Raw genomic sequence first — 26,653 nt, forward strand, 5'->3', positions numbered from 1 at the left:
ACTCAAAAGAGGATCTAGATTATAAAATAACATAAAGAAACTGAGGCACTGAAATGAAGTCCATTCACATCCTCAAGAGAATTTAATACGTGGAGATCTGAGTGACAGTGGCCTTTGCCTTTTCCTGAGGAAGCCTCGAGATCAGTTAATCCTGATAGTATGCATATGAGAGTGTGACTGAGTTGTGGTAAAGCTCTTAGAGTAATAGCCAAACTTTTTTTTAAACTCCACTTTGTTGTACGTGTGTATGTGAGAGTGTGCAGCTACATATTTTTATTTTGTTTTTACTCTTTCTAAGTCTAATGGATAATTCATTTTCTAAAAAGGTCAGTGTAAATTTCTGTTTCGGGGTCAGACACGAAATTTAGGGTTCATAGAATGATTTCAGAGCAGTCCAGCCGCCAGAGAAATACTCATAAAAGCAGAATAACAGCCAAAGTTGAAAGAAGTGTGTTAGAGCCACTCTCTGCTTTCCTTTGGGTCCCACAAGCACGCTAGAGTATAGGAGGCCACCTGGTGGTGAAATGAACCAATTAACCATTTAATATTACATTGAAAAGCAAGCAAAATAGGCAGATTTGGGGTTGTTAAAAAAGAAAAACTAGAACCTTGAGCAAAAAACTGATAGTCAACGTGTATTATTGCAATACAACAGAGAGAAAATTGAACTGGAAAATCATTCGTCTGTAGAATAACGTATATTCCTAAAATTTTGCCATAATAGTTATTATTTATAGCAGGGACTGGCAAACTTTTTCTGCGAAGAGTCAGATAGTAGAGGTGACCCTTGAACAACTCGGGGGTTAGGGGCACCGACACACACACACAGTCAAAATTCCAAGTATAACTTTTCAGTGGACCCTCTCCACCTGAGATTCAGCAACTATGAATTCAACCAACTGTGGATCATGTAGTACTGTAGTACTTATTTACTGAAAAACATCCATGTATAAGTAGACCCATGCAGTTCAAACCCACACTGTCCGAGGGTCAACTGTAAATAGTTTAGGCCTGTGAGCATGTAAACAGTTTAGGCCTGTGAGCCTAAACATATAGTCCCTGCTGAAACTACTCAATTCTGCTATCTTAGTGTAAAAACAGCCACAAACAATTCATAATGAATGTGCCTGGCTGTGTTCCAATAAAACTTTATTTGAAAAAAACCAGGCTATAGTCTGGATTTGACCTTCAGGCTGTAGTTTGTCAACCCCTGATTCTGTACTATGTATTGAGCGCGTACTATTTACTATAAGCACAGGGCTGAACCCCTTACATACCTCAATGAGTCCTAACAACCTTTCAGGGTAGGTGCTATCCCCATTTCGCAGGTTTAAAAACTGCAGCTTAAAAAGTTTAAATAGGGGCTTCCCTGGTAGCACAGTGGTTGGGAATCTGCCTGCCAATGCAGGGGACGCGAGTTCGAGCCCTGGTCTGGGAAGATCCCACATGCCGCTGAGCAACTGGGCCCGTGAGCCATAATTACTGAGCCTGCGTGTCTGGAGCCTGTGCTCCGCAACAAGACAGGCCGCGATAGTGAGAGGCCCGCGCACCGCCATGAAGAGTGGCCCCCGCTTGCCACAACTAGAGAAAGCCCTCGCACAGAAACAAAAGACCCAACACAGTCATAAATAAATAAATTAATTAATAATAAAAAAAAGTCAGGTGCTGTGCTGACTATTAAAAAAAAAGTTTAAATAATTTGGTGTATAATGTACTCTGCTCCCTCTAATTTAGAAATGATTTATGTAGCCTCCTGACCATTTTTCTCTGTGATTGCGGACACCTGTTCTGACCCTCCCTCTCATTCATCCTGCAGAGGCTGCTTTTGGATTCCCTCCATGGTGACTTTGCTCCTGTTTCTCTACCTCACGTTCTCTTGAAATGTTGTCTCTTACCATCTCTTTCTCCATCACTTCTTTTATGTTTAAAAGCTTTATGTCAGTTTTCATAACAACAGATGCAAGCAAGCACAGAAAAAAGACAAAAGCAATGTATTAAAAATAGATAGCCACATATACAACAATAAGCCAAAGAAACTGTCATACCATATTTGTTCCAAATGGAATGTGAGCCAAAAACATGATGCTCACTCTTACATAAATAATATATTACACATCCACTGGGAGAAGGAGCAGCTCTGTCCCTTGCCACTGTCCCTAAGTGGCAAGAGGATTCTTTTGGTCCATTTTTATCTTATTTTCTTTTTCTTTTTAAACTCTTTTTTTCCCCAGGTATACACTGTAAGTCATACCATCTCAGACCACATTCCTCTTCCAAACAAACCATGAACTATTTTATTAACTGTTAATAAGAGAAAGTTGAAAAACCTGATGCAGAAATCCACAGCGCTCACTAAGGCCCCTCAAATACATGGATTTACCAGCAGTCTCTCAATATTAGCATATTTTCTCCTACAAAAGAGGATTGAAGTGGTTTCATTTAGATGGAGTGTAGACAAAACTGAAATAAAGGATTTTTAAAAGATTTTTTAACTTGAAAAGAAAACTGCAGAAAATTCAGATATGTGACTATATTGGAAAATAGAAAAGATTTAATTATGGAACATGGATTCTGGCTGATTTGACAATTAAACCTAACAACAGAAGGGATTTACACTAGATATAAGAAGACTTTCAGGGCAGTGAGAATTGTTAAACATTTTAATGGAAGGTTGTGAATTCCCTCTGGAAAGGTCTTTAATGGAGGACAAATTCTCTCCTATCTGGAATGGATAAAAAACAATCTCTGAAAGAGAGGAAATGAAATGAAGGTCGTTTTGAGGTCACTTGCAGTCCTGAAACTTCAGGTAAAATTCTTACTTCTCATGGGTAAATAACTGTACAAAACCTCTAAGGGATTCACTTTGGAAGATTCAGGAGAAAACACTTGTTAAGCAGGTGATTCAATTCAGAAAGTATTGAGTGTCAAATATTACCTAACTCTGGGGAGACGTCCACCCCAGGAGGGCACATGTCTGAGCAGCAGCGTGGACAATGGACAGGGAACACAATTATTTACTTCAGTTAATTTTTTAAAAAAATCTTTGAGCTCCAGTCAGCTTTCTGTAACTATTTCCTGAACTTGGTGACCTCAAAAATCCTGCAAGAGCTGGCTGTCACATGAAATTTCTGGCATTATTCATGGTATCCCTGGATCTTTTTGTAAACAGAAAAGGCTCTGACAGTGTTTCTATACTTTATTTCCTTTTCTAGCCCAAACTTGGATGGATGGAGCCTCTTAAAGTATCATCCAAACACTGGTTATAAAATGCTAGCCAAATCTGGGCTCTTGTGCTATACTCCCTTGTTGTAGAGAAAAAATTCAATGAGCTCAACTCTAGAGATTCATTTATATTGAAGTCTTCAGGAACGTGAGGATTTTTGTTCGTGGCTTATAAGAAAACCAGAGATTCAAGGAATGGGTCTTTAGTATCACCAGGCTGAAGAGAGTGAAGAAGAGGAGAGAACAACCATACAGAGAGAAGTGTTCCTCAGGCTTATTTTCAAATCTCAGCATGTCCCAGCTGAGGAGGAAGGACAAAGTTCAGTGGGAAGACAGTAAACCCAAAAGGATGCCAAAGTAGACACAAAGAGGGGCAAGAAGTGAATTTATCACGAATCTTTATCAAATTCTCATTTTAAATGGCACATCTTTTAACCTTTTCTTTATTGCTTAAAATCATTAAAGCTTACAATTAATCACTAAAAGTATAAATGACCATATATGAGGATTATTTTTTTAAATAATGAGTATAAAATTTTTAAATACAAGAGTGGGAGTAAGTTTCGAAATTACATTTCAGCTTTTTCTTGACATTATAGAAGTGAAATTTAGTTTTTTAAGTTTCATATTCTGAATTGGCTTGCTATAGCTTTGGAAAGATGAGTCAGTCTTTTAGACTCTCTCCCCACTTCACCCTCATCATGACGGACTTGGATTAAAGAGCCAGCCAAAGTCCAAATCTCCTATTTTTCTCACCCCTTCATGATTAAATTTTTAGACACACACTCTTCTGAAGTCAAACCAAATTTTCTACAATGAAAGTGTCAGTAAAATCTCCTGGTAACTATGGTACAAGAACAAATTGTGGTGATATACTTCACATTTCAAATGACTGTTCATGTTTACCTATACTTATTATTCTATTATTAGGCTTTGCATTTGCACGGTTCATGTTATCCTCACATGTATAAACACTTGTACTGAGATTGTCTACATAATCAAGAATACAACAGTGAATACTACAGTTTGAAAGGTTGGAAACTAGCCATAGAATTATGGTGATTAGTTGTACATTTTTGTACCATTTGTCTCAGACATGGATGTCACTGTCCTGCCCTTCCTCCCTCCCTCTTTTTTTCCCCATCACCACGTTTTTTCCCCTGATAGCAACCTGGCCAAATCTGGGTACTCTGAGTATTAAGAACTATCCTTAAGGCACATTGGTTTTTCAAGGAGAGAAATTTTTGTTTTTCTTTTTATATATAATGTAAGAGGAAGCCATGAAGTTTTAGACTCAATTACCACAGCATGAAAATAGGATTGTTTTCTTGAAAAAGTAATGAGTTGATAGCATGGCTCTGATTAATAGGATCTAATTAATAGATTATTAAATAAACCTTATTGGAAAAATGTTTCTCACCATATATTTATTGAGTTTCTATTCTGTGCCAGGTACTGTGCTAAGCACTGGAGCTGTATCAATAAACAACACAGACATGAATCCTGCCCTTGGAATGTGAAATCTAACAAAAATTATAATCATTCATTCTCAAATTTAGTCCACAAAGTTTAAATCTATCATATTATTTAAAAATATGCATTTTATTAATAACAAAGTACTCATGGCTAAATTATTCTCAAGGAGGGTTCTCTCAGGGAGGCACCTGTGAGTATTGAAAGGGATAATTCTATTGTAATGAAGGTAGCAAAATCCAGTATGCCAAATTTTATAACATAGAAATGAGCTCCAGACTGAAACTTGGCAGATATGAAAAGAGTTTGTATAGTTATTTATATATGCATGATTTAAATGTCTTGGGACAGCCAGCATGTCTGGTCCAAGGAGTCTGACTTCATCCAGATTCAATCCTGATGAAAGATTCTTTTAATTCAACATGTTAATACTTTGTATATGTGTGCATATGTGTAAACACACATAAATGTATGCATAAATGTGTGTACCTCTTCCACAGACTTCCTAGTTTCCAATGGCTAAAATGAGGTGACAAGGGGAATATCACAGATCACAAAGCTTTATGCAAATGTCTATGAGCACATGGAATCAACCACTTAAGAAGCAGCCGAAGTAGTAAATTCAGACGAGTTTCAGGGGTGTATAGATATCCTATTGGAGAAAGTTGTGGTCTGAGAAAGATTGGAAGAAAATTTGAAGCCAACCCCAAAAGCAATAAGGATTTTAGTCTGGTTGACTCTTTCCTAGCTTTAGAGAAAGAAAGTGTGTGTGTGTGTGTGTGTGTGTGTGTGTGTGTGTGTGTGTGTGTGTGTGTGTGTGTGTGTGTGTGTATTGTGTCTTAGGTAAATGAATCAAGGTTCAGCAGCAAGACCACTCTTCCCTCTTAGCTTCCCAGTGCGCCTCATTAGGGATAGAGTGTCACAGAAGTGCCTATTTTAAGAAAGTATGAGCTTCACAAATGCCCACTTTATTAAAAATATGCTTGGAATGCCCTTGTTTCTGAGAAATGCATTTGCTTCCTTGACAGGACTGGAAGGTGGTTTTTCTGTAAATGATATTCCTCTAGAGCATCTCTCCATGGGGACACTTCTTCAATGACTCCCTTTGGCAATAACAGAATCCATGAGGTTGAATCTTCCTTGGGCAATGCTGCCTTTAGTGCATCTCCCAAAATGACATAAATATTTTCGGCCTTGGCTTTCCTGAATCTGACAGAATATAACAGGAGGCTCCTGTTATGGCAACACTTCCCCAGGGTGCTGAGGTGCTTAAGAAAGGCTGATGAGTGGCTAAAGAACCAGCCCAAACCCATCATGTTTTCTCTGCAGATGTACCATCTAAATATTTAGGACTTTCTTCTTTCTATCTTAGCACAAAAAGTTCATGAAGAGGGTGGAAATAATGTTCTTGCAAGAATTTTACCTATTGTAGAGAAGAGGATATGGGGCAACACTGAGCAGGCAAGGATCAAACCCTGACTTATTTACTTATTTCTTGTGGTAGTTATTGGTGCAGCTCAACAAATATTTCTAGTTTTCTGCCTTCCAGCATATAGTAGGAATGCATTTCCCCATTCAGTTTGGAGTAAGGTGGAGCCATGTGATTCGTTTGGGCCGATGATTGAGAGGAAGTGACATGTGTTTCTTCCAAGTAGATTTAGTTGCTAGAGTGAGACCCTCCAGAAGTCTCTCTTCTCTTTGCCACATTGAGGGAATATTTAAGAGGGTGGCTGGTCCATGAGTATGATTCCTGGGGTAATAGCAATGTGAAGGATAGCTCATAGCCAACTTGTGAAGGACATGTAGTATAAATACATGAGAAATAAATCTTTGCAGGTTTAAACTTTTGAGATTTGGCGGTTGTTTGTTATCTCAGCAAACCCTAGCCTAATCTGACTGAGAAACTAGTTCTGTGTCTTTCAGGCTAGCCACTTAATTGTATTTCAGGCTCAGAGTACATGAAATGGGGAAAATAATCCATGATCATTGTGAGCATTAAATACAATAATGTACATAGGGCACTGACATAGTCAAATAGTAAGATTTGACCAATATTAATTTTTTTGTCCCTCTATCCTACTCCTATCTCATAACACACACACACACACACACACACACACACACACAGAGATACTTCCCTTCTTATCATATGGTGAAGTAGGTAACATCTGCATCCTTGGTCCCTTTTCTGGATTTCTTCCCTCTACCCACTCCCCACTCTATCTTCCCTTCTCAGTGTCTTTCCATTTAAACTAGATGTTAAAATTGGCATTTAATTCAATATTATTCTCCCCCTCCCCATAGATTATCTGCATCCAGTAGAGTACACTCTTTTTTACCACAAAGAAATGAATCTTAAGGATGGGATTTAAAGTTAGACATAGTAGTAAAACAAGGACAGAAAGGAAGGAGGTTAGAGAGTTTATCTGTAAAAGCACTATGCTTGAGCTTTGCCTGCCCCCTGCCCCATCCCCAGCCAAGGCTCACCAGCCTATTCTGAACAGGTACCTGGACTTCCTTTGAAATAACTAAAACGTTATTTATGTACCCTTCTAGCCCCACCTCCCTGCTTTAGGAATATATGCATGAAATCCTAACAAGCTGTAAAAACTAGAATGATAATAAAGACGAAATATTTGGATTCAATAGCATATATATCTTATACACTTCCTTGTAGTTACAGTTACGATAACCAATGCCTTCCTGATGTAATTACATGAAACATTAAATCTAACATTTACCCTTTTACATTAAGACCACTTTGTCAATGGCAATACTTGGTTTTCATCTTTAAACTCTGGTACTTATTTTTGACAAAATAAATAACCCCCAGTTCTTACCATGGCTGTCTGTAAAGCTTAACACACATCATATAACTTTTTTTCTAGCTTCAAACCATATTAGCTTACATATGAATATAACCGCTACAAATAAGTAATTTAAAAATAGGAAATGCTAAAAAGTAGGTGAGGGGCATTTCCATTAAGTCACTGATCTGAAACATATCTATATAGTGTTGAGCGGTTCAGGAGCCAAAGGTGGCAGTGAACCAAACGCCCTTTCTTATAAGGAACTTAAATGTTCCTCTAATTTATTTTATAAAAACCAGAAAGAAATCTACAAATATGTAGAGTTAAAGCCAAATATCTCAGCTTAACATGGGGCGGGGGGGGACACTGCACATTCACATCTAATTAAGTAAAAGTCATTTTTCAAAAGCTAAAGGCTGAAATTTTCACAATTTAATCCAAATTTTTATTAGCAAACTCTAATGATTATCCTGATTGCAATTAATAAAATCTCCCAAACAGGTCAACTCATTTAAGTGCTATGTGTAATCATTTGGATTTTAACATGACGGTTATTACTTATTACTGTGAAACCAAGTAGCACAATGAGATATTGATTACTTTTAACCTTTAGATCCAAGGATTCAAGAAAGGTTAGAATAGCGGAACATTCTTCCTTTCTTGGCTGGCAAATGTATAGCCTTCAGGAGAATTCAAATGATTCCCATTGGCCAAGTAGATCCAAGATTAGTTCATTCTCTGGGCTGACAAGAAATGATGATGCTTTTAAAAATAACACCCAGCACGTATCTAGTGAAGTGTTACATTTATATAACCAATGGCCTCAAGATGTGCTTCACATCACATCAAATCTCAGGCTGTTAACCCTTTACCAAGTTTTGTTTGTGAAAGTATCTTTGTTGGAATGAGATATTAAATATAATAGCTTTAATTGGAATAAACTCATCTCATTACACCAAGTTCTCTGGTAGGTTCCAAAAGGCTGAACACAATCACTGGCCACTGTTGGCCACTAGCACTTCTTTTGGTTTTCTTTTTTCCATGACAACATTTAGAAATAATTTTCACACTTGTGCCACTGAAAAGCAATGAGTTCTAGGTAGAGTCCAGCAAAACTATGGGCAAGGGAAACATAACAGTTATGTGTTAGATTAATTTGCAGAACACTTGGCATTATTATTGCCAAGTTGTCAAATTGCTCCAAGTTGTTCCGGAAGGTTGTTATTAATAGTATGTTTTCTGAGGAAAGTTCTGTCTACTTTTGGAACTGCATTTCTGTTGCCAAGGAAACTCCTTTAAGCACAGTTTTCTAGGAGCACACTGCTGCTTTTGTTTGCCAGTGTCCTATTCATATCATCTAAGTAAGCGTTTTATATGCTCCAGCCTGCAGTCCCAAATGTTGAAGTTTTAGCCCATTTAAGTTGCTTTTTCAAACATAGCTAATGCCTGCTATGATTTTCCTCTCCCTTTATCCCCGCTTCTCTCTCCACTCTCCACCCAAAGCCCCTCTCTCCCCGCCTTCTTCCCACTCTCCCTCCAACATGCCCAAACCTTACTATTCAAGGTTTATTTTTTTAAACAGTTGCATTAGGGAAGATAGTTTTCACAAGTTTTTGATGAATTAACTTCAATTTGAATAATAATTCCATAGGTTGTAGCATTAGTCCTTCAAGTGTTAATTATCTTTTCACTCTAAAATTAATGTAGTCATTTCCTACTGACTCCTCTACCCCATTTACTGAAGTGCTGAGGAAAACATGTCATTGAGTCCTGAGCCAGCCCTGTTGTTGTGATTAAGCGTGGTCACATGGCCCATCTCTGCCAAAAGGAGGGCCCTGAGAAAAGGTGACAAAGACAGTGATTTCCTGTCAGCAAAGAGTAAGACAGGGCTGTCTAGAAGTGATGCAAATGAGGGGAACTTTCCCCACGGCTTGTTTGATCCACTCTAGGCCAGAGCAGGCCAGGCCAGGGAGAGAGGGAGAAGCACAATACAGCAGAGGCTGCCCAGAGAGCCAACGCACCTTCCGGCCAGTGGCTCACCCGCCAGAGACAAAAACTGCTGGCGGGGCTTCCCTTCCTTGCCCCTCTGCACACAGAGCCAGCTATTTCTTGGCATACTATTCTCTTAACATCCTTCTTTTTTTTTTCCTTTTAAAAAAGCAAGGAAAATAGGTATTATAAGCTCCAGCATAAATAGTGTTTCATATATTGTTCAGAAACCACATCCATCTACTTTTTCTTCTAAACATTTTCAGGATAAGTTTTGCCCTTTCTCAAGAAAGAAAAGAAAAGGAAAGAAAGAAAACATACACATATATTCAAGTATTCAGAGCAAACACTGATTAATCAAAGCTCAAGTTAATATGACAACTAATCTAAGGACTTTTTGAACTTTAATAAAAATGGAACAACAAAGTCACTTCTAGGTAGCAGTGGAGGTGGCCTAGGTTTTTCCATTCCGATCACTTTAAAAAAGATTAGATAATGTTTTTTGAAATATTATAATGATTTTAAGCATATTCTTCTTATCTTAATAGAGTTTTAATCTAACATACAATTAAGCTCTACAAATAATCTACTGGGAAAGAGGTAAAAAATTATCATTAGGTTCTTGTGCCTGATATATCTGGTACATTTTTACCTTGACGGCTTCAATAACTAGTAATTTGCTTCATTTTGAACAATCAAGGTAGAAAATTTAGGTACTGAAATTCCAGTATAAGGCCTAATTAACAGGATTTAATTTTTTGACGTGTACTTCTATTCTTGTAAATTTTTTTAATAAGTTCATGGATTTTCTTCTATTTTAATCCTAGCTACTATGACCTGGACTATGAACCAGCCTACCATTACATTTTTAAGAGCTCAAGTTCAGTCATAAAGGTATCAAGCCACATCTGAAATTATTTAGATCAATGTAGTCCAGAACAAAATGAAAGAGAACTATTGTAGAGGGTTGAATTTATAAAATATAGGAATAGCATGACTAATCTGTTTTCTATGATTGGTTCATAGCTATGGCATCATTTTGGCATCAACAGTTATAAAATAACAAGTCAACTATGTCCCATTTTTCTTCTTTTACACTGTATTTCTTATCCCCCAGAATTTCTTATCTCATTCCATACATGTTTCTTTTAAAAGTCATAATGCTTGTCTTATAATATACACCAAAATTCTCTAAAGTAACATTTTCTCCTTTAAAATTTAGCCCTTTCTTGTATCTGGCTTTTCTTCCTGAAACAATTCTTCTTTCAATGTTTTGGTTTTAAAAATTTGTTTGTATTTGATTTTTTAGTTCTTATTTATTCATTCATCTACCCATGATTTTAATTTACTCCTTTATTCTTTTTTTCTTTGGTTAACTTTGAATTAACTAATTTCAACTGCTTTTCCATCTCTTCAACGTTTATATTTCTTTCTCATTTTACTAATAACCTCTTCTTTTCCAATATATAATAACGATGTCCTTTCATTAATTCCATCTGGTCACACTATCATTGAAAGGAGCTACCTACGGGCGAGAGCTGTGCTCAAAATCTCTAACCATTACCTGGCAATAGAGTCAGAGAAAAAATAACTAACTCATTTGTCAGAAGTATTAAGTTCAGGCAGGGCTTCCCTGGTGGTGCAGTGGTTGAGAGTCCGCCTGCCGATGCAGGGGACACGGGTGCGTGCCCCGGTCCGGGAAGATCCCACATGCCGCGGAGCGGCTGGGCCGGTGAGCCATGGCCGCTGAGCCTGCGCGTCCGGAGCCTGTGCTCCGCAATGGGAGAGGCCACAACAGTGAGAGGCCCGCGTACCGCAAAAAAAAAAAAAAAAAAAAAGTATTAAGTTCAGAAATCTACTTGTAAGAAATATTGTGGTTAGGCATTTCTCTACTATACCATTCTAACCCCTTATATAAAAAAATCCTAAAAGAAAATATCTTCGTTTCTAAGTATCAAAATAAACAATTTCTCCAAAGGAAGTATAATGTTTTTTCTCATGGAAAATGTAAATTTAGCGTTTGACCACATTTCCTTCTTTGCTTTCACTACCAGGAAACCCAGAATAAACTTTTAGGATCATCTTTAGTAATCGTGTAGGACCTTATAGTCTATGTGCCTACACATTAACTCTTCTCACAGAAATAGAATCCAGCTTACATATATTTTCCCAGTTCTGATTTGTACTTATATATTAAAAATATTTTTATTGTTCCCCTGTGAATTTTTATAAGTTCTTACAACCTCAAACCAATAACAAAATAAAAATGCAATTAATATGTTTAGTGAGCATTGTATTATATAGAATGAATGGTTCTTTTCCTTTTTCACACAGGATATATTTTTACAGATACGCCAATGCAGAAAGATAGAGGACACTTGCATTTTTCCCATAAAAGCAGAAACCATGAGTAACCAACCCTCTAAATTAAGTATAGCATCTTCAGTGTAAATTCCCTGAAAGTATACAGGTCTTGGTTGAAGTGAGTGTTAATATTGTTATTTTTTTTTTAAGCTGGAAGGGTTATTTTTAACCCCTGAGAAGTAATATAATCTAATATTTTATTGATGAGCAACAGCTAAGCCATTCACTCAAGGAACAAATCTATAAATGTGGTGTTTTAGTGAGCTTCACACTACCTGAGAACAGCTCTTGTTTAATTATAACAATAATCACCAGCCTACAACTTCTGAATTGGGCCCTTGAACTTAACCCTTGAAACCCCACGCCAATCCAGGACGGCTAGGGGCTCTGTCACCTGTGCTCTGCAGGTGGCAGAGAACAGCAGTGCCCTGTGGCAAGGAAAGAAGCCCATGACAGGGCACAGCCTCACGGCACTCCAGAACCAGCTGCGCCTGCTGCAGAGGGCAAGGCGGCAGCAACAGCCGCTGCCTGGCCTCCAGCTTTCCCATCATGGAGATGCTTCCAGGCCACTCAGTCTATAAAATATATAGGATGGGGGAGAAGGTGTCTTGCGCTTCCCTGAACCCAAGAATAATGCCAACTTTGATCTGCAGATATGAAAAAATGAAGCTTTTCCTTTGCAAGTGGGTTTTAAATATTTCTCCATTAATAGTTAATGCACATGCAGACAGCTCCCTGTGATTATGAATTCTGGCTTCGTAACGCTAGTCCAAATAGGAGCTGAACTTTCAAAATCATGGTGTTACTTTTGACAAATTAAATTGTCCTACTTAGGAAGGTAGCAGGAATGAAGAGAAAGAAAATGAGAGAGTGGGAGTAAATTCTCCTTGGAGCTTATTCTCAGATTGAGGAAGAAAAAAGACGAGAAAAGACTACATTTGTGTTTTCTAAGCTGATGATACTGCCAATGTTTATTAGAAAATAGCTTCAGAAGGTCCCCATTCTGAGGCTGAGCCAGACCGAAAAGGGGGAAGGAAAGACATTGGCAGTATGTCTCACTGTCTCCAAACAAAGAAGAAAACATATTTAAGGGAGTGGTTACTTTTTAATAAGAATCAGGTTGTTCTAATGGCCCTGCAGTTTGAAACTAATCAGAAAGAAAATGATCTTAAATTTCTAACAATCTGAAAATAACAAGAAATGTTTTAAACAGATAATCCACTTTACAGCCCACTGTAATATTAAGGTTCTAAATTATGTGAGGTTGTATCTATGTATTCTTTGCCTGTTAAACCTAATTCTCTTCCTTTAAAAGTTCCTTGAATATTTTGCTGGTTTGGGGTAACCAAGATATCATAATAGGTGCTCCGCTCAGGAGGTCTGCTGAATGAATAGTCTGGGGTCTTTATCAGAAGTTCCATATCTAGGAGTTAAGGTCACATGATTTTCTAGCAGAGACAAGAATAGAAAATAAACAGGTAAAGTCAGGAAAGGTGGTGTCTAACATTGAAAATGCTAAAAAATCTTCACACTCACTGACGACCATCTTACTATCTTTTCTCTAACCTAACATTTCCAAAGGTGATTTTCAGGCATCAACCTAGGACTAAGTAATGCAGAATTGGGGTTTGGGCACGCCTATGCATACGAAGAAATCAGCTGAAAGATGAAACAGAGAGAGCCCCACCCCAGGGAAAGGAGAACAAAAGTTTCAGATTCTACGATAACAGGAATAATGATTCTGTCCTGATCTACAGTTCCTGGAATTTTACCATCACTCAGTTGAAGGTCTCTCTTAAAAGTTTTTCACCCTCATTGTTTACATTAATTTCACCCTCATTGAGCTTCAATCCCATCCTTAATTGTTTTAACTCAACAACTATTAGTTCAATATCAACCATGTAAGGTGCTTTGCTTAATAACAAAGAATACAAGGGCAAAGCATTTTTCTTGCTGTTATACAAGCATTTTAAGAAATGAAGATGATGTAGATACGTTGAGATAGATTGAAAATGCTATGAAATGAGTTGGGTGTCCAACTGAGTTGTCACAATGACTAGAGGAACATGAATAACAAATGTCCTGTAGTGGAAGGAACGGTTGCACAAACTAATAAAAAATTGTTTTGTCCCAAATGTCAATGGTACCCTTGGTGAAAAATGCTGATGAAGCATTGGTAATTTTTAGGGCCAACAAATTTTAAGATTAAAGATGATTAAGGTAGACTCAAATGGTGTTGAAAGCCTAGAAAGGCCGGGGACCAACTGAAAAGCTTTAGTCCTTTAGGGGTCTCTGTGATCAACCGGCTCCAAACCTCCTTCGCCCAAGGCATTAGTTTTGTTGATTCCTAGAAAAGCAGTTTAGAACAGAGAAATGGGACACTGAAAATGTTGACCTAACCTAAGAATCCCTGGGGATTCTGGGCAAAGACCTGAGATTAATTTTCTTCCCTCAGTTTTTCTAATTCAGGAGCCACCCCAAGTTCTAAATTACTCCTTCATCAATATCCTCAGGATTGCTTTGGAGGTTTCTAAACGTCTGGAATAATTTGGGAGCTTATATAAAGAGAGACCCTCTACAAACCTATAGCACTGTCCTTGGTTTCTAACATAATCTTTAATTTGTTTACAAGCCTAATGCAAAATCAGTGCTAGTCTAGTGAGCTTAGATATGCTGAGCATCTGAAAGAAGAAACAGAGGACATGAATCACAAATGAAGAGCCCCAGTATAAAAATGTTTGGAGGGCTTCCCTGGTGGCGCAGCGGTTGAGAGTCCGCCTGCCGATGCAGGGGACGCAGGTTCGTGCCCCGGTCCAGGAAGAACTCACATGCCGCAGAGTGGCTGGGCCCGTGAGCCATGGCCGCTGGGCCTGTGCTTCCGGAACCTGTGCTCTGCAACGGGAGAGGCCACAACGGTGGGAGGCCCACGTACCGGAAAAAATAAATAAATAAATAAATGTTTGGAAAAATACTATAATCCAGAAGTACTGACTGGGTGGAATAATGGCCTTCAATATGCCAGAATGGGAATTCTCAGGCAGAGCACTTACAAGGAAACCACAAGTAAAGGAAGAGTGCATTTTTTGTTCAATGTCTTCCTATTAATTGTGATGTAAATTATATGAATGTGATTTTGACAAAGAATAGCACTGTTTCTAAAAAAAATAGTGGTTTATGTGCAAAATACAAAATGCATCAAGAAGAAAAGAAATGTTATTTGGCATCATGGGTGAAATAAAATCTGAGATAATGGCTTATGATTAGATAACTTTTGTATTTTTTTTTCTTTTTTGGCTGAACTTTTAATGCTTAAGTCTTAGGAATGAAACAAATATTTTTGTACCATTAAATTAATATAGATTTATAGGCACTTTTCACACATGATTCTTGATCCCGGCATGAAATGCGAAATCACCTGGCTTTGGTTACATTAGGTTGAAATTGTTACTCTAACAATATGTGAGGCCAGAAGATGGTAGCTTTGTGGGTAATGTGGACAGCTATCCATATAGGAAACAGCTAGTAGTCAACAAACTTGATTAATGTTGGGCAGAATTCTTTAGGGAGTAAAATATCACCTTTTGCTGAGTCCCTAGGGAGCTTATATCTTCTCTTAACTAAGATGATCCCCGAGGGACACTAATTAAAGTCTACCAGACCCTTGAAAATAAATCTCTCTCTTTAGAGGAGGGAAAATTTAAAATAATATATTAAGGAAAGGTAACTTAAAATGATAAAAATTGGAGAAGAAAGAAGACAACTTTTATTTGACCTTGAATGTACTTCTTATTCTGTAAGAAATTTTAAAAAGCTAGAGGGTAGTTGTTTCTTGTCATTATACTGTTGCTGATTCTGTGGTTAGTTATTAATTTTATTTTTTATGATTCACAATCTGCTCTTTGAAATATGCCATATGCTCAAAGCAATTCAAGGATGACAACTGTCAGAATTACTCCAATAAAAATTGCCTAAATGAGGAAGATTTACTGCAGTCTGATATTTCAGTGGAAAGTCCCTCTACCCTCCCCAACTGCTTTTTCAGACACTGAATCTTACAACCATTTTTTTCAGTCAAAATCTCATGCTTGTTTTGTAAGAACTTCTAAGACTATTTAAATAGAATTGGTAAAACACATTAAGCTAGGGGTGAATTAACAGACATGGAAAACAATATAGATAGTTATTAGATGGATTGCCTACAATCAATATGTTGAGTACAAAGACAGTTTTCTTAAATCACATGCAAATGCATTGACTTAATTTGACAACGTCTGCGCTACGTAACACCAATAAACATTAAATTGGACAAGGTCTGTACCCCGGAAGCAGCAAGCCAAACAGAAGGCAAATTTCTTTTATCTCTGGGAAGATCTGAGGGGTGGATAGACTCCACCTGAGTACTCCAATCAAAACACATTTTGTTAATGTTACCAATCCATTTATCCTTCATTTTGTTTCAGTCTACTTATTAATGCAGTTTCATTTATTGCTATTCATCTTGAAGATAAACCTTTGTCCTTCTATAGAATTACACCAAATAGAATGTGATAAAGGGAACTTTCTTGCAATTATGATGTCCATGCAGCCTGTCAGCACACAAGGGATGGAAATGAGTTTGGGGACAGGGAAGAGAATTCTAATAGACACCATGATACATACAATGAACGCAAAAGATATCCTGAGAGAAAGACTTGTCAGGCTAATCAGATCTTCCACAGCAAGGTAAAGGCAAGAAGGGTAGCTCTGACCTTGTAAAGATGCCGCTGCTGCTCCTCTGACATCATCAGGTCGTGACTGTCCATCACGAGGGACTCCATGTCAATCAGCCAATCCCAGAGCTCCTGATATTCTGAATCAAAGTCCAGAAGCCTGAAGATAAGGCACAGAATGTATTATGCATAAATACAGTGTAGTTGTTCAAATCTCATATTACAATAATATATTCTTGAAAACCTGTGATGTTCCTAGGTGATACCTATAAAAAGAGAAGGAAAAATTCTCTGTGTGGTTAAACAGAGAGCAAAATAGGAACTCAAGCTTGTGACATAGCCATTGCTTAGATTTTGAAAACGTAACCTGTAATTCTGATGCTCATACCTGAGACATATCATGGCTATTTCCATTTGTTCACCCTTTCTGAGCACTTGCAGCATTTGAACAAAATGATTACTACTATGTCCTTGAGAAAGAGCATTGCCATATTTAACAGAATGAGAAATGGAGGGTCAGTGCCTTGTGAAGGTTACACAGTCAAGAACTTGGGGTAAAAACAGCACTCTCAACATTCAAACCCCTTTCTCTATGACTAAATTTTCCACAGATATTGCATCCCAATACCTTCATGATTAAGAATACTAATTCAACTAACTTCTCTAAAATGATCACAATATACTATCCTATCCAAAATATTATTTTCACTGGGAAGTGACTCAATCATTTATCTGTCCCTCTGCTGTCTATCTGCCTATCTCTGCAAACATATATCCTACATATATTGTCATGGATGAGTAGCCAGCATTTCAGCTTAACACTCAGGGATAGGCTTGAGTGACTCTGGTAAGCCAGTGAGAACCAGGGGCAGATCCAGTATGAGACAGGTGTTCCCCACAGACATGTAGGAAACAAAGGTAAGGACAGGAAGTCAAAACAATGAATCTCTGAATAGCCAGCAATCATTAAAATTCAAAGGAGGATCACTGTGGTTTTCAACAAAATAAATCATTAGAATAAGGAGCTTAAAAGGATTAATGTGATTCTCTCTTGAAAGCTTGGTGAATAAGTAAAGCTCAGATTCTTCTAAAACACTGTGATCAGAAAATGAAAGCGCAGAATGAAAAACTATGACTGTGTCCTTCTCCCCAAAATCATCCCCCTAAAAGAAATCCTAGAGTCTTGTCAAACTCTAACTGAGCAAAACCCTATCAGTACTAATGAAGCAGCAGCCTCAGGTATGAATCTGAATTTATCAAGTGAGCATTTTATTACCACCTTGTTCCTGTCTCTATACACGAAATGACTGCTTTCCAAGAAAATGAACATCCACTTTTCATAACTTACAATTTAATCTTAATAGATTTGTCAAAAAAAATTAAGGTGTGTCTGGTGATGAAGGAGACTAGATCTAGAATTGTCTAGTTTATTTTAATTACTTTACCATAATTATAAAGCTTCTTGATTAGAACCATAAGTGCCCAGGACAAGGATTATCATTGGCTAACACATAGAATTAATTAATAAATGTTTACTGAATACCAATGATGGGTATAGGTGATGTAGCCAAAAACTTTAGTAAGGCTAAGGTGGTCTAGAGCAGTGCTTTTCAAACTCTAATGTGCATATGGCATAGCTGAGGAGCTTGTTGAAATGCAGATACTGACTCAGTACTTCTAGGGTGGGGCTGAGATTCTGTGTTTCTAATGAGTGTTGGCACCTAACAACGCTGCTGGTCCTGGGTCTCACTTGGAGTAGCAAGGACTTACAGCATACGTGTGAAATCTGAAATAGTATCCCATTTCAAAATACTACCAAACAAGCCAAAACCACTGCAACAGGGACAAATAAACCATCAGCCTTTCTTTATTCATTCTGTGAGTGACTAATAAGGAATGACTAATAAACATTTGCTCACACGACGGGCACAGTCATTTAGAAATACCTCCTGAATTATGTTCATTGTTTTTCTCTCCTTGCACCCTCCCACATTTTGACCGTAAAGACAGGGCAAAGGTGGAATGCTATCCCCCAAATTAGGAGAGTATGATCCTAATACTTGCATACAGGAGAGAATATCCAGGGGAATAATAAAAGCAAAGGGTAAAGGAAGGAAAAAGCTCACCCCTTCCATCTCAGTGGATTTGGAAACTAAGAACAAAATAAAGGTAAGAGGAGCAGGTGCTCAAATGTGTGTCCGCCCCTCTCTTGGCCTAAGACCTAAAGGGAAAGCCAAAAGCACCAGGATGTCAGCTCTGTTTCCTGCTAGGAAGTCTGGGAGATTGCCTTAAACAATGTCCTCACAATAACCTGAAGTGGAGATGTTGTAGTCAGAGAGCTGTGGTCAGGACTCCCCTTGCTACCCTGTTCTCTCATCCCCCATGAGGAGACTGTTCCCTCATCCTTCCATGAGGTTTCTTGGAGTTCAGCTGGTGAACTTGACAGAGGTGTTGCCATGGCAACAGAGACACAATGACCACCCCCCCACCCCTGCAAGGAGAGCCAGGGGGGCCTCTGAAGCCAGACCTCAGGGAGTTGGCTGGGCCAGTGAAGGCTGAGATGAGGCTTAGTCAGCAGGAAATACCTCCTGACCAAGCCAAGAGATAACAACACAGCCACAGCCCTCTGTCGGGAGCAACCTCATAATGTCAGGGGCAAGACCCATTTCACTGAACCCAGCCAGTCTGCACCCAGGGGCCACATTAAGCCAGGGGGCCTCACTGTACCCCAGAATCACAAGGTCATGTAAGCCCGCTATATGCTCAGATGTCATCCTGCACAAAAGAAGGGAGAGGAATAGGAAATCTCAAAAACAGCATTTATCCCAAGAGGTTGTTCCCTAAAGAGAAGGTTAATTTGTTAGGAGAGGCTACAAGCGTTTTGTGTAAGAGCCTGAATTCTGATCTTAAAACCAGGTTTTTTTCCCTTGCTGTACCAGGGAAGTATGTATTTAGGAAGTCTCATAAATTAGCAATCAGTAAGAGATAATAAGGAAGCCTGTTTTCTTTTCTATACGTGTATGATTTAAAAAGAAACTTTGATTATGACTAAACAATTCAAGGGCGAGGTATGAGTTTATCTTTGTATCCCTAATGCCCAGGATAGTACCTGGTAAATGATGATGAATGAATGTAGATAATGAAATCAAAAACTTTTAGTAGGACCAGAATGACTTCAGAAAAGCAGTATGTGATAGAGATAATATCTCATCCCCAAATGCCAATACCAACCAGTGCAATATAGACAGACTTCATTCGTTCTGAAGGTGAGATTTTGCCTTCAGTGTACAATCGTACATTTGCTTACTTGAAATGATTATATGCAGTATATTCTCAATTAATGTGAGTTGCCTTCCCATCCCTCTCACATCCTGCTTCTATATTAAAAATTAAAGGAGATTTATGAGTAGATTTTAAATAGATGAAAACTGCATATGGGATGATAAAATGTTCACAATCATGGAATTTTTTTTACTAGCTCTTTAACATGTCTTTATATCCATTGAGCTGTTCCCTCCTATTATTCTCCCTATCAAAGGACTTGGAACAAAAGCCATTTCTTCTAGTTAAATGTACCTCAGGCTCGTTCTCGGATGGTCTACACTGGAGACCAGCGAGTGGTGAATGAATCTAACACAGATACACTTCCTCCAGTCTAGTCTATTTTCATCCTAGCTGAGAATATTTAGGCTTGAGTTTGTTAAATATGGTAAATGCTTTGGTTCTATAGTTTGTTTCATTAAGTGTAGAATCGGCGCTAGTGTTTTCTAAACAACAAATTCTCATAAGGTCCTAATACTGAAGCCAAAAAGTTTTTTTTTTTTTTTTGTGGTACGCGGGCCTCTCACTGTTGTTGCCTCTCCCGTTGCGGAGCACAGGCTCCGGACGCGCAGGCTCAGCGGCCATGGCTCACGGGCCCAGCCGCTCCGCGGCATGTGGGATCTTCCCGGACCGGGGCACGAACCCGTGTTCCCTGCTTCGGCAGGCAGACTCTCAACCACTGCGCCACCAGGGAAGCCCGACGAAAACATTTTTTAAGCATTTGTGCCTGATTTCAGGTTCCTTGCCATGTCTTAATTCACAGCTTAGAAAAAAACCTGACAGTTTTCCAAAATTAGTGAAATCAAATACACAACTTTGTAGCAAATCAGAAATAAATTACTAGAATTTCTTTGTTGGTTTTTTTGAAACCTTCTGAAATGACTATAATTTAACGTGCTCATTATCTTAGGAAAATCCTTGGGTAAAGGAAGTAGCTTACTGTCTTATGTTTATATTACCTGCAAAGGTGTGCTGTATACTAGTGATTTTATAAAAGGTGTTTTCCAGGGAAAATGCCAGCTACTATACAGGAAAACAAAATAGATCATAGATGAGTAAATTGATCAGGGGTAGCATAGAACTAGTCAACAGTTCTACATCCCTTTGAAGAATATGCTGATTCAATCAGCTGAATTCAGAACCAGGTACTTTTTTTTTGAAGTCCCGGTGACAAATGCTCTCTTTTTAAAAGGAAGAGAGAGGTGACTGAAATTGTGGCAAGTAGTTCAGAATCTTATAAAGGCTACAAGTACAGGAACTACTCTTTTGGAGGGATTTTCCTTATAAAGTTTTCTTTGTAAATGTGCTTGGGTTCATGTCAACTCATTCACTCAAATATATAATCTCCTAGATGTTAAAAGGTCTCAAAGCACACCTTTTCAGTACTCTATGAATATGTTATACTCTCTATGAAAATGTTACGAGGCAGACTTGTATAATACTCTAAGAAGGTGTTATAAATCAAACACATGACCAAAATGCTATTCTTCCGGATATTTTTCCTTTAAGTTGCCACATACCTGAAGGGTTCACAACAAAAGAGTTGGACATTCTATTGTAGGTATGATATAACCAGTTTCGGAGCTTTAAAAGCTTCATCATGGTATGAGGAGAAAGCCTTCTAAATCAAAGTCAGTTTTTGTTAGACAAATACAGAATTATGTGTTTATTTCATGGTCTGAAATTCTAATAGAGACAGAGACAAGACTTTGGAAAAATAAATGTGCAATTTTTTCTTTAGAGTTTATTTCTAAATTTGGGCTAACTACTATGGTAATTGCCAAAAGTATTTCCCAATATCTTGTTCACCATTTTCTCTGTCTTTTTAAGGTTAAAAAAAGATTCCAGGGCCTTTCACCATAGAAATAAAATATTAACAAGCCTGTCCAGTATCATTTTTCTGCAGATTGGATAGCAATATATTATTTGTGAGGCCGGCACAGTCTAAGAAATGATCCTTCCTCTAAACCCTGGTGGGAGTTATGTTTGACCAGCTAAGTGTTTGAATACATAAATGCATTCAGCCTTTGGTATTTAAAGTGAGCATCATTAACTCAACATTTCAACTTAAACTTTGCTTAAAAGATAAAGTTTCACCCAAGTGAAATCAATGGGAGGTGTGTGTGAATATATGAGGTTCCAGCTTGGTCCACTAAGGAATTTTGATTAAACCAGACACCAAATGAAGAAATCATCAAAATAGAGCAACTATTGGTTGAAGAAAAAATAATACTAAAAAGCCCTGGAAGTTTTTCTACCTAAGGCTGAGTAATACATATTTTGGAGCATTTAAGAATCCATCTTTTGTAAACTGAATGGTTCATTTCACACCAACACATCCAAAAACACAAGATAGGTTCCTGAGATACCAGCTTGTCTATGTTGGAACTTCTGTTAAATGATCCAATTTTCCTAGCGTCTTTAGCATATTGATTCTTTCCCCAAATATTCACTAAGTGTTCACTGTTCACTTTATTTGCTCAAGGAAGTTTGCCTCTGGTTTTCAAAAATGACACTAAAGGTAATGGTAACAAAATCTTGTAAAAAAAATAGTTTAAGAATATTACTGAAGTAAAATACTAATAATAGATTAGAATTTCCCATCATCCTCTATTCCCTGTGTCACATAAGCACAGAAGGGAGATACAAGAGTGGCACCTAGCCCAATCATAATATCATTAAAGAATAAAATTTAGCTTTCTAGACATGATATCTGATATGCACAGTTGCATGTAGAATCCCTTTCCACTCTAAACATATTAAAGTGTGGACACTAATTTACAATTTTGAATGAAAATTCATGAGCCACTTCCTCATGAGAAAAGCAGCCTGCCTTTGCCATTAATAAATAAAAAGGAATATGGAGTTCTTTCCAGCAGTAATTTTCTCAATTCTCATATATACCCATGTACATATGAAAATGTCTAAGAAAAGTAAGATCAACCCTACAGATTTGTTAATGACTTGGTCCCACTTTCTCATGGTCTCATGGACAGTCTGTCCATAAACACTTGCTATTAAAATAAAAGCCATAAAGCAAAAAAATTCTAACCTCCAGATTAGCCATAAAATTAGAAATATTAATGTAAATTTCTAGACGTATTTAGAGGATTCTGTTAGGCTGTCAGGAAGTCATATCTTTCTCTAAATTTTCAGATAATACACTGGACTAAGTTCTAGCCAAAAAGCTTGAAAACATTCTGAAGAATTTAGAATCAATAGTGATTCTAACACAAATGGGAGAACCTACACGTCCAAAGACAAAGCAAGAGATGATGTTTAAAAAAAAAAAAAAAAAAAAGATATAAACCTTCCTATGTCAGTGTCTGTGTGTTAGACGGGGCTGGATCCAGACTTGCTACTGGCACTGGTGAGCATTGGGCAGCTCAGCCTTTGGTAAAAGGTCTACTCCACCCTAGGCCTCCCTGTTTTTCAAAGATTTAAGAAGCAACAGAGAATATTTACCCTCAGGGTTAGGGTAGGAGGTAAATAACCTAGAAATAACTCTCGGCCACCCAATCCCTAACAAAAACCTGGTGGCAGACTTAATATGGAGACCTCTCCCAAAATGACTTTGTCTATCTCCTCCATCAAGGCTGACCCTGGCCACAGAGTGCTATGCTCAGACTACAGGGTTCTGGTTACTCGTAGAACGGCTCTCAGTGAATTGTGCTTTGCCATCACTTCTGCAGCCTACGTCAAAAAACTGCCTTGGGAATTTGTTTTCTCTTATAGGGATGTAGTATCACAGATGCCTATCTTCTCCTCGAAGAACTACAGCAGAAATTCCTCTCAGGACTCAATGGCATAAGCAGCTGTTTCCGCAGCTTTATATATTATTTTTAATCTTAGGACACTATGAATTTTCTGATGGATGAGATTTCACTCTTTTCTTTGGATGTGGAAAGCTTAGAGCCAAATCATTGCCCTTCTTGAGGACATGCATAGAATATGCATTTGTTTGTTTTCTTACACATGTCTTACTTTTGCTTAACTTACTTCAGTCAAATATTTATTCTATTTTATTGTAAATATTTTTGTAAGTTGACTTAAATCCTTTGTGAAAGACATGGGGGAATGCATAAAGGAATAAATTTTAAAGAAAAGAATTAAGCTCTGCACATTAAAATGAGGTAGATTAGATTTGTCTTAGGTTCCCTCATAGCTCTGTCCTTCTTCAACAGACCCCATAAACTCTCCAAAGCAGTACAGAAATTGTTTGAACATTATTAAGATGGAAAGGATATATATATATATATATATATATATATATATATATATATATATATATATAATTGTTGACTTTACCATTAACTTTGAAATAATACTTCCCCAGAAATTATGCCACTACCTCTCTGGTTTACCCTTTGTTGGCTCCTGGCATGGATGGCATTAGATTACTGAAGTGGAAGACTGTCTAGGTCTAAAATTAGTTTAAGGTATTTGCACATTAGAAGGATATAATATCATGATCCCAAATGAATACATTTATACTGGTGAGATTTTTTTTTTTCAGCCCAGAAAGACCTATTTTAATAATCACATAGTGCCTAGAATGTCAGTTTTTCAGAAGGTAGTCAGGCACTTTTGGCTCCTTTGACTACAGGCTGTGTTGAGATCTTACTGTTCAATAACACCACAGCACAAAAGAAGGTGCAAAAAGAACCGGAACTGAACACTGAGCAGCTGTTCACTAGTTTAAGACAGGGGAAGAATCAGGGGAAGAAAATAGAAATGCAGGGTGGAAATAAGGTCTCTTGGGGCTGTCTAGTGATATATCTGCAAAGGTGTTCTCAACATTGGCACACGTAAGAGATAGTACTTCATTTTATGGCTGGTGTGTACCAAAAAGAAAACATTTTATGTAGCAATGTTCCAAAAACACCCATTGAGCAGAAATTCCAAATTGTCATTTTGTGTGTGTGTGTCTTTGTGTGTGCATGTGAGAGAGAGAGAGAGAGAGAGAGAGAGAGCGAGAGAGAGGGAATATGAGTGAGCATGAATGTTCATCCCACTGCACAGAGATATTTTTGGCCTTTTGCTCAACAGAAAACTAGAAAGATCACCCTGCTGCAGTGAAATCCAGGGGTGATTATATCGCTTCTCAGGTAGTTACAGTCATTCAGTGTATCTTATTGCTTAATTAATTTAGGGTCAAATTTGATCTTTAATCAAGCAATGTTTTAAATAGTGATATATTTGTTTTCATCTGTCAGTATCATTCCTCTTTGGGAGTGTTTTTTATATATGGTGTATATATATATATCTGTGTATGTTTTCACACTGATCCAGGGATACTTCTCTTCCTAAAGGAAAATGGACTCATCTTTCCTGCTGAACGTTTAGCCTTTTGTCTAATTAAAGTTCACTGAGTTCAGCCTGTTGTGCTTGGAAATAACCTATATATACTGTTTGTATTTGGAAGTAAAATTTACGCTAAAACCTTACAGGATGAATACTCCTGTATTCTCACACACAGAGCATAAACCTTAACTACATATCCATCTGTAGACATTGCCCAAATTCCCCTACAACCAGAGGAAGCCTGGCATATGACTGAGACTGAGGTATCTTCTAGAAATTTACCACAAAAACAGAAGTCTCTAAGAGCTCCCTTGGGATTCCCTCCTGATCCCAGGAAGCAGAGTCAGGAAACATCTCCATGCCCTTCTGCTTCAAATTATTATTTATGGTAACCCTTAATACATGCGTGCGTGCACGCTCACACACGCGCGCGCACACACACACACACACACCCCTACATACACACCTGAAATCCTCACCCTCATTCTACCTGACCTTTTCCTAATGGCTAGTATCTATGCATCTTTTAAGACAGCTCAGATGTTCCCTCCTCCCATAAACCTCCCTGACCCCTTCTAGCCAGGCTGGATTAGGCAAGCCTCCTAAGTATCCCCATAATACCGTCTATCTGGAATTTTGACCATCATTTCATAAGGTTGTATCTGAGTGTCTCTGTCTTTCTCCCTCACTAGACAGTAGAGATCAAGTCATATGTATTTTTTCCATTCCTAGCACCTCATACAACTCCTCGCAACATAGTAGTTGCTCTGATGCATATTTCATTAATTAATTTTTCACATATCTATTACATTCCAGGTATTTTAGACATTTTCTTATTGATTATTGTAGTTCTATGCTGCAAAAAGCATGGGAAGTAGACTGGGATAATAATCAGTCTACTTAATAATAGGAATAATAAAATAATAATAGGAATAATAAAATATTACTATTTTACAGACTGAGATATAGCATACTGAGGAGGTTAAGTGTCTCAATCAAGGTCACACAGCTAAAAAGTAGCAGAGTGCCAACTTGAATCCAAATCTTTAATTTTTAATCATGTATGCTCTCTCTCCTCCTTTAAGAAATTAGACTAGAGTGACTGTATGACCGTCCCTAAAAATAAATGTTATTGTGCGTTTGGAAGCAATCAGAGCAGACCTAATGCATTCTAATATCTAGGATCATGACATGTTGCCTGCAGCTTTAAGACAGAAAATAATAGTCAACTGTAGTCCTCAATTCCTGCTAATCAAGATATCACATGGAATTTTTAATGGTGTAGTTTTTATTTTAGAAGACTTCTATAATAGAGCCTGAAAGAGTCTAACTGAAAGAAAAACATTCCTATTAGCCATACCTTTTAAAACGAGCGTTCTTAGAGATACTGTTATGTCTACCTGGGGTAGATTTTATGGGATAGACTACCACAAGGTAAGCGCCTAGCTCTCTTAGCCTCTA

General features: G+C 37.8%; 1 protein-coding gene across 1 annotated transcript in view; it reads right to left on the minus strand.

Moving 5' to 3' along the window:
* The window catches only part of AKAP6 (A-kinase anchoring protein 6), a 578,687-nt gene that overhangs the window by 110,908 nt on the left and 441,126 nt on the right, over positions 1-26,653 (minus strand). Inside the window, exon 14 of the mRNA XM_033851195.2 lies at positions 16,607-16,727. Within this exon, the coding sequence (XP_033707086.1) occupies positions 16,607-16,727 (121 nt within the window). The remainder of the gene's footprint in view (positions 1-16,606; positions 16,728-26,653) is intronic.

The sequence above is a fragment of the Tursiops truncatus genome, chromosome 2 (assembly GCF_011762595.2).
Source record: "Tursiops truncatus isolate mTurTru1 chromosome 2, mTurTru1.mat.Y, whole genome shotgun sequence".
NCBI lineage: Eukaryota > Metazoa > Chordata > Mammalia > Artiodactyla > Delphinidae > Tursiops > Tursiops truncatus.